Source organism: Myotis brandtii, unplaced genomic scaffold (genome assembly GCF_000412655.1).
Source record: "Myotis brandtii unplaced genomic scaffold, ASM41265v1 scaffold475, whole genome shotgun sequence".
Classification (NCBI taxonomy): domain Eukaryota; kingdom Metazoa; phylum Chordata; class Mammalia; order Chiroptera; family Vespertilionidae; genus Myotis; species Myotis brandtii.
Genome location: NW_005368148.1, coordinates 2,643,910 through 2,662,312, shown reverse-complemented (window position 1 = coordinate 2,662,312; position 18,403 = coordinate 2,643,910). Strand labels below are relative to the sequence as shown.

The 18,403-nt window shown below is 38.8% G+C and overlaps 1 protein-coding gene across 1 annotated transcript in view; it reads right to left on the bottom strand.

The window, feature by feature from the left end:
* The window catches only part of A1CF (APOBEC1 complementation factor), a 77,810-nt gene that overhangs the window by 8,705 nt on the left and 50,702 nt on the right, over positions 1 to 18,403 (bottom strand). Inside the window, exons 5-9 of the mRNA XM_014547455.1 lie at positions 17,974 to 18,212; positions 11,620 to 11,784; positions 7,467 to 7,564; positions 3,242 to 3,512; positions 1,854 to 2,059 (exon numbers count right to left, since the gene is read on the bottom strand). Of these exons, the coding sequence (XP_014402941.1) occupies positions 1,854 to 2,059; positions 3,242 to 3,512; positions 7,467 to 7,564; positions 11,620 to 11,784; positions 17,974 to 18,212 (979 nt within the window). The remainder of the gene's footprint in view (positions 1 to 1,853; positions 2,060 to 3,241; positions 3,513 to 7,466; positions 7,565 to 11,619; positions 11,785 to 17,973; positions 18,213 to 18,403) is intronic.

The following is an 18,403-nucleotide window of genomic DNA, read 5'->3' as shown; positions in this document are numbered from 1 at the left end:
GCGGTTAATTTGCATATCTTGCTGATTAGCCGATGGGAGGCGTAGCGAAGGTACGGTCAATTACCATGTTTGGCTATTATTAGATAGGATAATTAACATACATCACGGTGTGAGTTTCAAGTGTACACATATTAGTTTGACTTACATATATTATAAAATGATTACCATAATAAGTTTAGTTAGCATCAATTATCTAATACAAATGCAATAAAAATAAAAAGTAGGAAAAAGAAAAAAGTTACTTTCCTTGTGATGAGAATTCTTAGGATTTATTCTCTTAACAACCTGCATATATATTATACAGTGGTATTAATTATAGTCATTATATTGTACATCACATCCCTAGTAATTCATTATCTTATAATTAAAAGTTTGTATCTCTTGACCATGTTCCTCCAATTCTCCCACCTCCACCATCTGCCTCTGTTGACCATAAACCTGATCTCTTTTTTAGAGTTTGGATATATTTTTTTAAGATTCCACATATAAATGAGATCATACAGTATTTGTCTTTCTCTGTCTGACTTATTTCACTTAGCATACTCAAGGACTATCCATGTTGACACAAATGGCAGGATTTCTTCATTTAAAAAATATGTTGACCATTTGTATAGTTTTTTGGGGAAAATGTCTATTCAGGTCTTTTGCCCATTTCTAAATTGGATTATTTTTCCTGTGCCACATAATTTTTGATGGTAAGGGATTGTGTTATATTCCATTTTCTATCACCAGAACTCACAAAATACTTGTTAAAGAATGCCCAATAAATGGTTTTTGAACAAACAAATGATTGCTGTTTACCACTCTGATAGGAGTTTTTTGTTTGTTTTTAATTGTCTGGGTAGGATTAACAGAAAACTTTGATGTACAAATTTGTGTGTCTAAGAAAGCCAGCAATTCTACAAAAAAAAAAAAAAATTACTCAAGATGAACATTTAGAAAACCAACTTTTCTACTTGCTTGCAATCATAAGGCTACTTCCATAAATTTAGAGCCTATGCCTTTGGGATGAGATTAGAAAAATTTCCTTTGAATATACAAACTGTAATTCTGAGCAAGTAGATATTGGTTATTCAGCCCAAGTGTCTCTGCGGAGAGATCATCACTACTGCACAGGGAATAGTCTACTGGTTAACTTAGAACCAGCTTTGTGTTATTTTGACTGTGTTTATTATTCAGTTTCCATTCTAAAACAACTTTTATCACTTTTAATTTTCCAATAATAAAAAATACAGCCTCATGCAGAAACTTGGAAAATTAGAACTGTGAAATGAAAGCAATAAAAACTCACTGTAGTGCTACTGTGCAGATATCATCACAGTAGAAAACTTAATTTGATATGACTGATGGCGCCTTATAGTTAATATGAGTAATATCACCTTAGATGACATGGTATTTTCTCGTAAACACAGTGTTTCTGAGAAAAGATGTCCTAAATGGTCCATTCATTGACTGTCATGAATATTCATCATTTGCTAACCAACCTGACTTACATACAATTGCCATTTATTTTGAACTAAGGTCTTGGCTTTATATTATCTTACTTAAGGTATTAGTTGATATTCTCAATAGCTCTCAGGATCTTTGCATTTCAGTGGAAGATTATTTAAGGTACCAAATTTTATAATTGAAAAACAAAAAGAAAATTTATAATGGAACAACACTCAGCACTCTGACAAGACATTATGTTGATTGGTCACTTTATCTATTAAAAACAAACAAATAAACAAAATAAAAGCAAGACAAAACAAAATAGTAACCTAAGTAGAGATCAAGTCATGTCATTTGATGAAAGGAGAATAATGGACGTTGGCTCAACTTAAAGAGACTGTCTCTGGCATAACGTCACGTACCTGGGGAGCTACTTTAATTCCATGGGGTTTTAAGGTAACAGGATTCATCGGGGTGAGTTCCATCCCAGGTAAAAGATCATAGAGTTTCTCTTCTTTCTTGTCTCCTTTGACCTGATATCCACGACCCAGGCCTGTGTATGCCAAATAGCCACGGCCGCCCAGTCCTCTCACTCCCGCAGCCCCTACAGGTACATTCATGTAAATTTCTAGGAATGTAAGAAGGCATTAAACTGAATCAAACCACCAGAAAATCACCCTGAATCTTACTGTAATGGAAAAGTTAGCCCAAGTCACATTGATTATTGCCCTGAAGATGGGTAGAAAATCCTAGGATTCTAATGTAATGAAACTCAACATAAGGTAGAGTTCACCAGAGGTGTCTTTCTTTTTTTAAAAAAAACTATCTGTGGAAGAAAGCAATACTATCAAAGCTATTGATAATTACATAAGCAACTTTAAAATTTAGTATAGAGAAAAATTTTCCGTTTCTGTTTTCAGTTAACCTTTTATTGACATTTTTTTCCTGTAGAATAATTAATATTGGGAAGGTATTTTTTTAAAAAAAACACCCCAGCATGATATAACCACATACAGTGGTCATATCAATTTTGCATTTTGTCATTGAGCAATAAGGTAGAAATGAATTCTAGTTTTCCCAATATTGCCATCCTCAATGACCTGTTGGAAAACCAACATTGAAAGCATTTTTAAATTAACCATTTTCTATCTTATGTTCTGTCCACGTGAGGCTTAAATTTCTATTGAGTTCAATTAATAGATTCCTTTTGATTTTTTTTGTTTGTTTTCCACATTGCTACTTTGATTTCCTATTGGTGGCATAAAGATAAAAATGTTAAATTGATTACCCTTCATCCATGAATATCATTCATTCATTGATTTTTTTTGTTTTGTTATAAAGGTGTTTTTTCCCCCTTGGAGTAGAGTTTGTTTTTCCTTACATTACAACTGGTTGACAACTTACATTCAATGTCTGGATTGTTTTATGATGTGATTTCAGATTATAAATGCTTAACGTTTTAATTATGTGACAAGTTACATATGATTGCAATATGGTGATTCAATGATAAGAGAGACATGAACAATTGTGGACCTGAGATTTAGGTTGTGCAAATGTTATGGGTCCCATGCAAAGATCAAATGTGTGGAAAGACTCATTTGTACTATGCTATGACCAAGTTTTCTCAACCAGTTGTAATGTGAAATAAGATTCCTATGGAAGGATAACTATTGATAAAATATTTGATTTTTTTAAAAAAAATTTCGAGTTCTTTTCTCTCAGTGGACTCATCCAGTTTTACTGAGGCTATTGCAATACAAATCGTTTGAAATCATGCAGTTATTCTAAGGCAAGAGTTGATTAGTATTACCTCTAACAGAAGGGGCTCGGATAATGGCCCTGTTGCCAAAATGTCCTTTGGTGGCTGGGAAATGAAGGCTAGGAATCGTATAGGCCTGCGGGGCATAGAAGACAGGAGCTCCGAGGTAGGCTGTGGTAGGATCATAAACATGGCCCAAAGAATAGGTATACTCTCCTTGCAGCATGGTGCCCCTTCCACCTGTGCCTCGGGTATACCTGACATAGCTGTCCTTGTCCACTGGTTTGGCTAGGGTCACTTCAATGGGGGAGCCATCCAGCACCTGTTATAGAGAGCAAGGGAAAAGCAACAAGAAAGCTATGAAGACAACCACGGGAGGCTGAGCCCTCGTGATGGGTCTCCTTCTGTATTAGCCTATTTGCTGCTATGTGTACTGGCTGTTTTAATTATATGTACTTGGCTCTATAGGTTGATGGCGTGTGTCATTTAAATTTTTCCCTGGATAGTTTTGTTGAGAAGTTGCCCATAAGCTGCCAACAGGTTTTCACAGTGACAAATTGGCCACCATCCATGAACATATTGGTTATAAATTTATTGTCTGAATACAGTCACTGAGACAGAATTATGTAATATTTTTAATGTGATGTATATGGTTTAAATTACATGTTTACATGTTTATGTAATTATATAATTCTAAGACAGTTTAGGTTAATTATGGAGATTAAAATCTCCACTACCTAGCAGGGTACAATGAAGATGAAAGGAAACCAATAAAGAGATCTTATCAATTACTAACTTTTTGGTATGGGTAGCCCAGTTAGGCCTTTCTGGCTGCTAGCCAACTAAAGGTCTTGCTCCTTAGAGTTGCTACACAGTAAGTATGTTTTCACTGGGAAGGAGGAGAGACCTAAAAGGTGAGGCACTACCCAAGGAAGAGGCATCTGAGGCCATTACCTTGTCCCCCACATGTACTTCCTTGGGAAGCAACATTTTGGCCTGCTGAACAGTTGATAACTAACAAATGGAGATGGTGGATAGTACTGAGGTTTCTCAAGTCGAGCACTCCTGAAAACTTGTCCTCAAGAATTATTGAATTGGTCCTCTTCTGACACAAATTTTTGACATTGAAAACAGCTTCAGATAATAGCTGAAGATAATAGTTGAACATAATAAAAGTGTTTAGCTCTACATGTGTGACTCATTTCTGTGTAGCACTGTCATACACAGAGACAAGGATAGCTCTCAACAAATACTTGATAGAGTAATGTATTTCTTATCAAAGAACAAGGTGTTATGAGAAAGCTTTTGTGGCTTCTTTCTAATAATACGATGGACTCCTATTTTATATAAATGAAAGAAATTATATAAAATGTTCCTGCAGAAATTCCCTTCCATCCTTATTATCTGATGTCATGAGCAATTCAGTGGTTCCTGGGTCATTGAAGTCTGCTAGATGGAGCTCGTGATTCAGCCTGACCATTTTGTTCAGTCTCTGGGGCAACTTATCCCTCTTTCTATGGATCTACCCTACTTTTTGGTAGCAGGAGCCAGTGTCAAATGGAACACTGAGAGAGAATCCAGCTGATATTCAACTGTTACATTATCATTCATGTGAATAGAAGAAATGAAGTATTGAAGGAATGAGGTAAACTTGATAAGATGCTTTATATCACCAGTCTTTTCTTAAAATGAGAGACCCAAATAGGTCTCTGCTTATAGGCACTTTCATATCAAGAGACCTTTGTAATAGAATGATTACATACTACAAAGTCAGATTTCTTATTGTGATAGATTTGTTTTGTATACCTCTGGCACCCAACAGTGTTTTAAACTCAAAATTGTATTTTAGTTATTTGGTTTAGACATTTCAAGAGCTAAGGCAATATCTCATTAATCTGTATATCCCAAGCCCAGCAAAATTTTTTGTACATCATAAACATCCATAAATATTTATAGAATAAATATCCACATCCAAAGCTCAACTCATCACTTTTCTCTTTAAATAGGCTCTCCTGCCTGGCTTCCCTAACAGTATTATTCTGGTTTCCCATATTGAAAATCTATATCGACTCATCCTTCTTTCTCACCCCTACATCCAATCAGTTCCTGAGTCCTTGGAATTCATCCCCCTTAGTCCTGTGTAGAGCTCTCTTCTATGCCCCATTCCCACCCTAGTTCAAGTCCTGTTTCTTCCCATTTGGATGACCAATAACTTTTTAACTAGTTGCAATTACATCTCTCTTCCTATTCTATGAAATTTCAATTATTAGTAGGGTCATTTCCCTAAATTGTAAATATGATAATTATTCCACTGCACAAAATATTCAAAGTCTCAAGTTGCGTAACAAATTAAATATAAATATCCATATGCTATTTTTGATTTTCCCATACCACATTATAGTGAAATATAATTATAATATTTAGTGTATATTTAATAATAATATTGAATATTTATTTAACTACATAATATATGTATCTACTTCTATGAAAATATCTACCTATAAATATATATAGCTTTAAAAACTAGGAAAAGTTTGAATATATTTTCATTGTAATTATTCCAATGTTTTCAATTATTTATCAATTAATCATAACTTTGCAGTTAGTTTAATAATCATAAAATAAGTAATAATAAATTAGCACTTAATTCAGAATATTCCTTTTCAGCAATCATTTGTATACTTAGGAATGTTTTCAAATTGAAAAAAACTAACCTGCAAATTGTTTTAAATAATCATTTTATGAGATAAAATGTAAGAATCAATGATGATAAAACAATGTTTTGCTCCATAGACATGTATTAAATATGCATTAATTTTTGCTTTTCAGTTTTCTTTTTGTATTTTAAAGTCAATACTTTCCCTCCCAGTACTCAAACATTTCTGTAGGTCCTAGAGAAGCTCTTATGCCCGGGCCCCACTGTATCTGAAGGGCCTACTCCCCAGTGGTCTCCAGCCTCTTTGCCCTGGGGTGGGGTGATCTACATGGGGTCCTCTTCAGGGCTCCTGGGCCTCTGGATTATGATTGGGTTTGGCCCATGGGGAGTCCTGGCAGGAGATAAGAGAAAGAGATAACAGTGAGTTCAGGCTATTTCTTCCTCTGCTCCCTCTCTGAGAAGTCAGCTAAGCCTGGATGTGTTTCTTGACCAAAGATCACTGCTTCTCTCGGAGACCTGTTCTACACAATCCTCTCTGCTTTCGTTTCCTGTTATTTCTCCAGCCCTTGTTCCTTTGACTGAAGGAATGTCAGGAGCTCTAGGTTCTTGCACTATCTCTTGATTCTCCGACTCTATACTCACACCTTTGTAATAAGTTCCTTTGCCATCTGTGTCCTATTAGGACTGACTGATGTGAAGCCCAACAGGTAAAATAGCCTGATGTACATATTATGTTCTCACCAAATTGGTCTGCTTTTACTGTTCTCAAATCATAACTTGCTCTTTTTAAATTCTGTGCCTCTGTCTAAGACTGCCTCTCCTTTTCCATGTTTTGTGTTTGTTTTTTCCTCTTAAAATTCTGCCCAATTTTCATGGCTTCTCATTATCTCTTCTCATATCCATGAAGATTTTCTGATTCTTTATGAACCACTCCTTTTTTGGAACACCTTTGCAAAAGTGTTTGTGACTTGTTTTATTCTTCTGGCAGATTTATAGCTCTTTGATAAACATCTTTGATGTTTTTTGTATCCCAGACATTATTTAGCATGATAAGTGGCCTATGGAAGCTCTTAAATGTGTATTGGATTGATAAGTAAATATATTGGTTTCTACTAGTACATATAAATCAAAAGTAAGGATATAGAAGTTAGTTTTTCCCCAGAGCTATTCTTGGCAAGGTGAAGTGGTTCCAAGCTTTCCAGTGTTGGAAGATCAAACTTTGAGGGCAGAATAATGGCTACCTTGACATTTTTTCCTGATCATCAGCCCTTAAAATACTGCACTACAAAGGTGATAATCTCTTAAAGTAATGAGTGAAAATTGGAATGGGTGAAAAACACCTTGAAATAATCTACCCTAATATCCTTCTTTCTAAGGAAATTAAGCACCAGCAACTCGCCCAAATCAGCCAAAATTAGAGATAGAGTTGGACATGCAAGCAACGTGTTTATCATACTTTCCATCACTTCCTTTTTTTTTCATCTTAAATGAACAGAGGCAGCTGTGTCAGTGTTGGAGAAAGCCTGAGTGAGGTAGACTTGCAGGATTGTTCTTTTGAATAAAATTTCCACACCAAACTTTGATGGAATCTGTACATGTTTTTTTCTTTGTCTACATTACCTTCCCATTTAAAGCTTTCATGGCCTCAATTGCATCTTCTCGGTTATTGAAGTGCACGAAAGCATAGTCTCGGATTTTCTTCACCCTCTCCACAGCACCTATAAACACAGTGAAAGAATCATCATTAACCTTTTGTTCAAGAATACTGTTGGTTGCTCAATTTTAAAAATTAACTTTTGCCTAGAATGATGTTATGATGGAAACTTGTTTAACATTAACTTGTTAGCGGTTTAGCATGTTGCTATCCTGTTAGTTATACTCACTTGGGTGTAACTTCAGAGACCACGTTTTCTTTTCCTGAAATGCTTAGTTTCTAGAGACAATATAGGATGAGTCCCTATGCCAGGGAGAACCAGAAGAGGTGATAGGTCCTCCTTTCTTCCTCCACTATCAAAGTTCAATTATCCTCTTAGATGCAAAGTCACAAAGCAATCAGAGTTTCTGCTCAACCACGTGGCTTAATAGTTATAAACTGTCTTCCTTTGTGATAATGATAGTGCTGTAATGTAAGCATAATTTAAAAACATGGCAGTCCTCTCTTCTCTCTCCCCTCAGCACTCAACCCTTGACTACTTATGACAATGGTTGTACAGAGCAAGATTGTCTTGTCAAGCTGAAAAAATAAATAAAGGTAGCTGAAACCATGAAGCATGGGACATGTAATTAACTGAATTCCAACATGGTCTCTTTGTTCCTTCCGTGTCAGGTGGGCTAATTCTTGTGACTCTACCCCATGGCTTGTCTTAGTCATTGAGAAGTAAGAAGTGGGCCTTTGAGGACCTTTACCCTTCCCGTCTTTGATTCATTTATTCATCAGTGCCATCCTCCATCCAGGTTTTCCTGGACTGTTAGCACCCTGAGGGCAGCATCTGCTTCAGAGGCATCTTGGGGTAGTCTCCACCCAGTTCCTCACTAGTGCCTTGTGCTGCTCAGTAAATAGACATGGAATGAGCACATATTATCAGTCAATTCACTCTCCAACTTCTATCATGCCCATTAGTTGGGTGGCATTTCAGATGATAATGATTTAGGTGTCCTAAAATTCATCTTGCAGATGTTGAAATCAGCTTGCATTTTTGAGCAATAATGTCCACCCACACCTGATTTTGGAAGGGTTGATATATGAAAATTTAGCCTCATAAAACAGACAAATGAGAAAGTGAGAGTTTGTTATCATAAAAGCTGTTTTTCTCTACCATAGTATTCACCACATGGCTACTTTATTGTGTTCCTTCTTTAGTGTATAGGAATTTATTTTGATTGATAATCATTGGGTAGAAGGTGAGGCAATAAAATATCAGTGGTAATCCATCAGTAATAATGAAGACTCTCTGAAATCATAATTGGAAAAATATGACTTTGTTTATTATCAATTTGTCAGGAGACATAAATTACCAGAAGAGAAACACACCGGTAATCCAAAGGGAAGATTATCAAAGGGCCATGATTCTCAAAGTGTGGTCCCCAGACCAGTAGTATCAGCTTCAGCCTGGAACTCAATAGAAATGCAAATGCCTGGACCCACTCCCCAGACCTACTGAATCAAAAACTCCGCGGGCAGGGCTAGCAATCTGGTTTAACACGCCCTCCAGGTGATTCTGATGTTAAATTGTTTGGAAAATCAGATTCTGAAGAATGCCTAGACTAGAGTCAGAATTTCAGCAAATACCCTTGGGCTACACTAGGGAAGAGCACACATTTTTAAGGCCCCAGTTTCTGTTCTGATTGCCATTTATTTTTCTGAGTGGCATTGTACTATTTTCAGGTTAATCAGGGTTAAAATAACACATGATCAAATATTTGCAGGGAATGCTCTGATTCCTCTGAGGGATCTAATCTCGTCTTTTCCACTGGAAAAGAAACTAGTTGGCTCTGACTTTTTCTTTCCAATACAGCAGGTGTCTGCTAGTCTCCACCCTCTGCAATTCACTGATTGTTTTCATATAATTAATGGGCCTGGCCACGTGTCTCCCTTCAATGTGCAGACTTGGAAAGCTGATAATCAGTAACCGAAAGGAAGCAGCCTTTTAGTAGTTTCTCATTCCTGTCCTTTTCTAAGAAAGGTAATGTCTTCAGTTACTGTAGATAAAACTAAGAGGTATTATTTGTTCTGGGAAGATAGAAAGTCAACACAAAGTGTGTGTGTGTGTGTGTGTGTGTGTGTGTGGGAGGGGGGGTGGTGAGGAAGTATTATTTATGCACACCATGTCAGTTCCTATGCCCACGGCTGGGTCAACTTTCAGATCTCAGTTTACATGTCACTTCTGCTAAACATGAGTCTCCTCTGCACCCCAAGAGTAGACTTTCATTCCTGTTACTCTTCTGGAGCATCTTAAACTCCTTACACACACACCATACTTGTTAGCTTCTTCCTAGTGCTTGGCATATAGGAGCTACTAAACTAATGACAGTTGAATGAATGAGTGAGCAAATGGAGTGGGGATGGAGCATGGGAGTCACAGGGTTGTTAAGAGCAAGCTCTTAACCGGACTTGAATTCAAATCTTGTATTTGCCACTTGCTAGCTCTATGATCCCAGGCAAATTACTTAATTGCCTTGGGTCCTAGTTTTCTAATCTAGGGAATAATTTCAGTAATAAAGTAACCTACATGCTAGGGTTGTTGTGATAAATACATGCACGTGCTGTGAAAGTGCCCACTGCAATGCCTGGCACACAGTGAGGCAGTTAATCCTTCCCAGTCTCTGGATTGATAGCTAGTGGTATGGAGACACCATACACCAAAATGGCAGGGAAGGCAGAGTTCCTGAAGGCTGGAAATAGACAAATCTCTGGTGAATCTTTGAAAAGGGAGAAATGACATCCTTACTAATTACCTTTAGAAAAAATTAGCTTATTCTGTTACACCTGACACGGAACCCAGGCAGCAGGACTATGTGAAGTGAGTATTCTCAGGCAGTTTGAACGTGATGGCACCATGGCTTATGTCAATCAACTAACTACTCCAGAGTTACTGCTGGAGACAGAAAAATTCTCATTTCTAGAAAGGTGTTAACACAGTAATACACTTGGGCTAGAGTGTGTTCCAAGACACAGTAATCCCACAAGATGGTCTGCCAAAAAAATGGGATGCAGGGTCAAAATATTTGGTAAATCCAGCATCCTCCATCTCTTTTTTCAGAGACTTTCAAAGCCTATTAGAAGGTTAAGGACTCTGATAAGTCCCACAGTAAAAGAATCTGTTTAATTTTGTTGTTTCTAGTGTTTGCAAACTTATTTGACTATGAACGTCTTTTATCAGTAACATCTGCTAACAGTCTATAGAAATAATGTTCTACAGAACTGACTGTGGGAAAAGCTTGTTTGCACTTTGCTTCTTGAAAGGCTTTACCTGCCTCAGTGTTGTAGTTCTTACATGAGAAAAAAAGAGATGGGTTGTCAATCTCATGACTTCAGATTGATACTGAAAAGTATTGATAAGATGAGCAGCAGCTAATTATTGCCCTCCACCTTCCCTCTATTCCTTCTTCTTTGCCCAAATGAGTTTTCTAGAATTAATTGTCACCTACTTACTTATGAACCTAAACTCACAATCATATTCCATGAGACCAGTGATTCCAAACTCGGGGCACCTTTGCCCTCTACAGTACATTTGGCAATGTCTGGAGATAGTTTTGGTTATTACGTATTGGGGGTTGCTACTGGCATCTAGTGGGTAAAGGACTGGGATGCTGCCAAATCTCCTATAGTGCATAGGACAGACCTCCACAGCCAGAAATTATCTGGCCCCAAATGTCAAGAGTACTGAGATCGAGAAACCATGTATTAGATTAGGCCATGTATTCATTAATACAGTAAATACTTGTCAAGCATCTAACATGTTTCAGACACAAAGACAGGGGCTGAAGAGACAATAAGAGCAAAAAGAACTCATGGAATTTATAGTTTAGTGACAGAACTATGTATACATTAAGTAATCACACAGATAAATGTAAAACTATAATATTGATAAATGTTATAGGACCATATGTCCCTATTTTCTAATCTAAAGGTATAAGTATAGTTTTAGTAATTTGCATGCAATTCTGAGAATGATAACTGAAAGCTATATTATTTGAAATTATGGAAGTCACTGTAAGCACAAGTGTTTTTAAAATATGTTTTGAACAAGTTACCTTCTACGGTATGTCTTACCTGGTTTAATATTATTGAATTCTTTTTCAATCATCTCTTCAGAGGTAGACAGCATTAGGTTTCTTACATACAGGATTTTCACTGAAGACATTGTGTCTTCATCAACTTCTACTTCTGGTTCTGCCCAGTCTACTGCAATGGGGTGTCCCCATAACTGAATTCTTCCTACAGAAAGGATCACAAGTGTGATTAGTTATATAGAAATCAGGACAACATTATCTCAGTTCAGACTGATGGCCTTTTACATGGAACTGACCCTGGAGATCTTAACTGAACAAGAAGAACAATATTAAAACTGTAGATTATTTATTTTAACAGACATTGCAAATAAATGTAGGAGCTGGCTAGAAGGGAGTTCTGTATTATAAGTGGCTTATTATAATGATTGAGTATAAAGGAAACTAGGATGTGATTTGAAACTGATCAGAAATGAGGCAGCAATGGGCAAGTTGGGTCTTAGAACATCTCCTACAGGGTAAAGGTTGGAGGTGAGATGGCAAAGGGGGAGAAAATAAAATAATGGATGTAGCGCTCAGACATCAAGTCTGGCTTCATGAAACACTATGAAGGTCACTAGGAAGTATTTCTGCTGCTGTTGGAATCTGTGTGGCCAGCTGCCACCACTGAGCTGTCCAAAAAATGGAGCATGGATGTGGGGGGGGGGGGGGCGCGGGGCGCAGGCACCCCTCGTTTGTCCTGTGTCTATTTCACTTGGTCAGGGCTCCCATCCACTCACTGTCTTCCCTCCGAGTTTTCTCTCTTTCAGAACATGGAAAACTTGGGAATCTGGAGAAGAATAATTTTTTAACCAAATTAAGAAGACAAAGAGCAATAAAAAAGTTTATAATGAGAGCCTGAACTCTTCTCAAATGGCTGGTTGTTATCCATGCCTACGTATATTGTTGAATTCCTATAAATTGCAGTTTATTGAATGTCTTGCCCTATACCAGCGGTTCTCAACCTGTGGGTTGCGACCCCTTTGGCGGTCGAATGACCCTTTCACAGGGGTCACCTAAGACCATCCTGCATATCAGGTATTTACGTTACGATTCATAACAGTAGCAACATTACAGTTATGAAGTAGCAACGAAAATAATTTGATGGTTGGGTCACAACATGAGGAACTGTATTTAAAGGGCCAGAAGGTTGAGAACCACTGCGTACTATGTGTTTCCCATATGCCATCTCAGTCCCTTCTCACAGCAACTCTATGGGAAGGGGAACGACTTTCTCACTTTTATAGATGAGAAAATGAGCTTTCTAGAGGATCTGTTTCACTTCGCACCACTCCTGTTAGGCCTTAGTCACGGCCTGTACCCCTACACAGTACAGATCTGTGTTGAAGGGATGAGAGGAGGGTGAGGGTCGGCTCAATTTCAAACTTGATTGAAATCTTGTTGCTTTATATTAGTTGTTAAAGAACAAGCTATGTTCCGGAAGGAATAAAAAGCTTGAGGGAACAAAATAAGAAATTCTCAGTAATGGTAAGGGTTTATTTGTTTAATCATTACACATGGGAGGCAATTATTTTCAATCAAAATGCATCTTCTTTTTCTTTGCAAAGTAGTCAATGAAAGCATCTGTGGCATTGACATTTTAAAACCTGAAGAACAGACTCACCCTAATGAATTAGCTGATGCTAGAGACCCTGGCCTTTGCTACCCCAGCTGGCTAGGTACCTTGTTCTGCATTGCTTCCCATAGATAGTTTCTTTCTTTACTTTTTTTCCTTCCCTCCCCTCCTGTCCCCTTCTACTCCTTCCCTTCCTCTTCCAGGCTTTACATAGACTTTGCTGTTTGCCTTATCCCAGGATCCCCAGGGCTCCCAGGTGACTCTGGTTTCTGTAGGCCAGTGGTTCTCAGCTGTGGCCCCACATTGGAATTAAAAAAATTCCTCTCAATGGTGCACTGGATCCAGCTCCTATCTACTTGCAAGAATAGATTGTTACATTTCCAGAATTGTGTGAGCCAGTGGATATCACCTTGGTAGCTTGAAATCAGCCACAGTGGGAGTGTTAATACCATGAAATTGGCAAATGTTACAAGTCAGGGCTTTTGATTTTCTCCTGGGAGTTGGCTGTTGAAGCTTTACCAGCTCATGGCGGACCCCTGGACTCGCCTTCTCAATTCTGGAATAAGTGGTCTGGGCCTCGGGACTCTGATAAGCACCTCGTTTCATTTTAATACGCAGCCAAGGTTGAGAACCACTGTTCTGTACACTGGCTTTTGCCTTCCCAGCCTGGTACCATGGTTAAGTCATCCATGAGCCTGAAGATTTGCAAAAGGACAGAAGGGAGAGGCGGTGATTTCCATGAACATCCCTGTGGAAGTCAGTGCTTGGGAGTAATCTGGTAACATAGGGTTTGAAATCAGACAAGTTCAAATATCAGATCAGTGATCCGGGCTACGAAACATAATCTTTCTAGGCACCAATTTCCTCAACTGTACTTGCTACTATCTGCTAAATTAAAATCTTCATTTAAAATACAGTATTCTTCCACCCCATTGGCCTCCCATAATTGGAGCTTCATCTGAGGAGATGGGGCTATTCCATCTTGAACTATTTCCAATTTCAAGACTCAAAAGTGAAGGTGAGACAGTGGTGAGTTCAATGAGACAGGCCTCACCTGAGAAAGCCCTTCCATGTGGTTAATGTCGGTGGGATGGCATCAGAGGGCCTAGCCCTGGGGTATGATAGCTGATGTTTGTAGGCTTCATCTTACACTGAAGCAATTTGATAGAAAACTTACTGGCACCTCCTGGAAATTTGGAGGTCTTGTTTGATTTTTAAAAAACATTTATTTTTTTTGTGAAAAATATTATAGCTATCCCCATTTTGCTATCCCCCATTTTTCCCTCTTTGCCCCTCCATCCAACTCCAGGACAATTTTTTTATTGATTTTAGAGAGAGAGGAAGGGGGGGAGGGAGAGAGAGAGAGAGAATTAGAGGGAGAAGGAAACATTGATTGGTTGCCTCCTGTATGTGTCCAACCAGGGATAGAGCCCCCAACCTACGTATGGGCCCAGACTAGGAATTGAACCCACAATCTTTTGGTATACAGGATGATGCTTCAACCAACTGAGCCACTTGGCTAGGGCTCCCATGTCATTTAGAAGGTATGTTATTGATGTTTAATAAATGTTTCCATACTGAATAATGACTTCTTTCTCTGTTCACATAGAGCAGTGGTTCTCAACCTTGGCTGCACATTAGAATCACCTGGGAATCTTTTTAAAATCCTGATTTCTGGGCCTCATCCTCCGGAAATTCTGTTTCTTTGTTACTAATGTTGTGGCCCCACCCCATAACAAAGAAACAGGATTTCCGAAGGATGAGGCCCAGAAATCAGGATTTTAAAAAGATTCCCAGGTGATTCTAATATGCAGCCAAGGTTGAGAACCACTGCTTTAGATGGTTTTCTCTGTCTCCGTGTCTGGGTCAACTAAGAAGGAAAAGCTTCCCGTGGGCTGTGCCTATCATGTTTCTTAAGGAGCTCTTTATTCTTTAAAACCAGGCTGTCCAGAAATCCTTTGTTGTTGTTGAATCTACAGGGGGTAATAGGTAGAATGTCCAAATGATAATAGATTTTGCTCTCAGGCCTCAGTAGAAATGAATCTGTTTGCTGAGACTGGGATTCACCACTGTGCCCCATCTTGTTGATCTGCTGATGAGGCAGGCTGCCTACACTCCAGCTGAATGAAACTCGACTCAGCTGAGGCCAATTTAAAGGACTGAGGGCGAGGGTGCTGCCTTGATGGTGATAAAGATTGGCAGTGGGTGGGGAGAGTGAAGGAGCGAGCGTCCATCTTCCTGGATCCGGACTGAGAACCCAGAGGGAAAAGTCAGACCTCGAGTGGACGCAGCACAAAGTGCTTGGGAATTTCTGAAGCCCAGCTGCTCAGCCCTGCCCAGCTTCGTCAGCTCCACTCAGGTAAAGACAGGCGCTCTTTCTGTGGGTCCATGTGCTGTATTTTTTTAAGAGAGGGGACGCTAACAAGAAGTTCCCAGTCTCTAGAACAGCGGTTCTCAACCTGTGGGTCGCGACCCCTTTGGGGGTCGAACGACCCTTTCACAGGGGTCGCCTAAGACCATCGGAAAACACATATATAATTACATATTGTTTTTGTGATTAATCACTATGCTTTCATTATGTTCAATTTGTAACAATGAAAATACATCCTGCATATCAGATATTTACATTGTGATTCATAACAGTAGCAAAATTACAGTTATGAAGTAGCAATGAAAATAATTTTATGGTTGGGGGTCACCACAACATGAGGAACTGTATTAAAGGGTCGCGGCATTAGGAAGGTTGAGAACCACTGCTCTAGGAGCACTGGCTGTCTGGCCCCTGAAAACTTTCCTCCTTTCTGGACTCCCTTTCATTGTCATCCTCCTCCAGCCCCAGAACCATCACACACATCTCCTTTTACAGAGAATAAAGAGAGAGAGAGTGATCCATGTGGGCTGGAAGCATGGTGGCCGGTTTCTCAAGGGAGTGGCAGCTGAGCTGGGGCTTTGAGCATCATCAGTCAGCAGAGGGAAAGGGGATCTCCTTAGGAGCCCAGGAGACAAAGATGAGCATGGTATTGTCTAGGACATTGAGGGGTTTGTCCTGCCAGAAAAGAGAGTTTTTATTGGGAAGTAGAAGGTAGAAAATATGGTTGTAAAGGACTAGGGTCATGGATGGCAGGCTTTGAATGGCAGGCTGAGAGTTTACTGTACTCTTTATCTCATATGCCATAAGGGGTGGTTGAATGCTTTAACCTATCAACAGATAGAGATTGAATTTCTGCTGTTTGCAAGAATTTGTGGAAAGGATGGTACAATATTTTGGGAATGCTAATCTCATAGTAATGTTGAGGATGGAGTAGGCAGAGGTTGGGGGTACATCAGAGAGAGAGCAGAAATGGGAGAATAATTAGGAGACGTTGGAAAAATAATCTAAGTGGGGAGGCGGGAGGGGATATCTGTGCTAGATTATAATGATGTCCTGAGAACAGAATTGAAATGGGGACTTTTCAATGGTAGAATTGTTGGTTTTGAAGAAGAGAGGAGTTGAAGAGGACAGCAACATATTAAGTCCCAGTCACTGAGAGGTTACGTTTGCCCCATGAGGAGCTTTAGTGATTCTATGCAGCTGTGAGTCAGATGACAGGACCACTGGGTAGTGAGCAAAAAGTAAATAGAAACTTCAACATTAAAAACATGCACCTCTCTAACAGACTCGGCAATTTTGGGGGGGAGAGGGTGTGTCTCATATTTTTTCACTTTCAGCTGCCTTTATGAAAATATTCTTTAAAAAATTTTCCCCACGCTCAGAAGCCATCTTCAATGTTGGAAACTTCTAGCGGGCTAATCCTACTGTTGGTTTGTTTTGTCTTTAAGAATGTGTACCAGGGCAGCCTAACTTCTGCTGTTTTTGTTAATTTGGTTTTCAATTCTGGAAGCTCTCCCATAATGTTCAGGAGAAGAGTTGATTCTGATGTGTCCAGTCTGTTGTTATGGAAATCCTCTTATTTTAATATTAATTCATTTTAATACCTTACTCTGTGTAAGTCTGAGCAAATATTTTAGAATGAAGACTTTCAACAATTATTTTCTAAGTTGATCTGCCTGAGGCAGTTTTGTGTAGAGGTCTTAAATTTAGGAATCAGTGGTTATTACCCAAATGTGACTTACCCTATGGTTGTAGCACCTAACAAAGGTCCCTTTCTACAGAGAGTTATTATGTCTGTTCCTCCAAGTTATGCAGAAACTATTAGATACTAGGCATCATAAAAGAACATCACTTCATTGTCATTGGGGTAATGTATCTTTGAAGATTTATTACTTCTACATTGTAATGGATTACATACCCTATTTCTAATAAACCTGATAACAAAATATCTCTATAAAAATAACTGTTGACATATTTAATTTTAAGAAAATTCTTTACTTTAGGAATTCATGATAGGATTGCTGGAGCTTAGAGTTCTAAATTTCTCTTAATGGATTACATACCCTATTTCTAATAAACCTGATAAAATATCTCTATAAAAATAACTGTTGATATATTTAATTTTAAGAAAATTCTTTACTTTAGGGATTCACGATAGGATTGCTGGAGCTTAGAGTTCTAAAGTTCTCCGATGCATGTAAATTAGACTTAATGCATAGAATCAGAACCCATTCTGTGAAAACTTCAGGGGGCTTAATGTATTTTGAGATAGATAAGAAGGATAGAGAGTTTAAAACATAACATAAGCAACACAACAACAGCAAGCACTTGTTTCCTTTGCTAAGGAGCACAGCAGCCGAGGCAGGCAGGATGGAGTGGGGAGGCTCAGGTGTGAGCAGGGTGTTGCTAACCTGGGAGGAGTTTCCTCCGGGCCATGGCAGCTGCCCGGTGACTCTGGTATTCCACGAAGGCGAAGCCTCGGTTTTTGGTTTTATCTGCAGCACTCGGGTAGACAATGACGTCCACAACGCCTTCGGTTACCTTCTTCATTTCTGCTAAGATTTCTTCTCTCTTTTTGGTTTTGGGAATTCCCCCAACAAACAATCGGCAGTTGTCCACGCTGGCACAGACCCCTAAGAGACGTCCATTTCTGCAAAAGGAGAAATGGCGAGAATCCATGTGTGATTAACAGACGTTGAAAAAGTATGGCTTTGCACCTGATATGACCTACAGAAGTAGGATGTTTGGTCTTTACGGTGGTTAAACTATTTTGGGGAAGTTGTGACTGCTTTTGAGAAACTGGAAAATCTGTCAACATTTTCTCTCTCTCTCTCTCTCTCT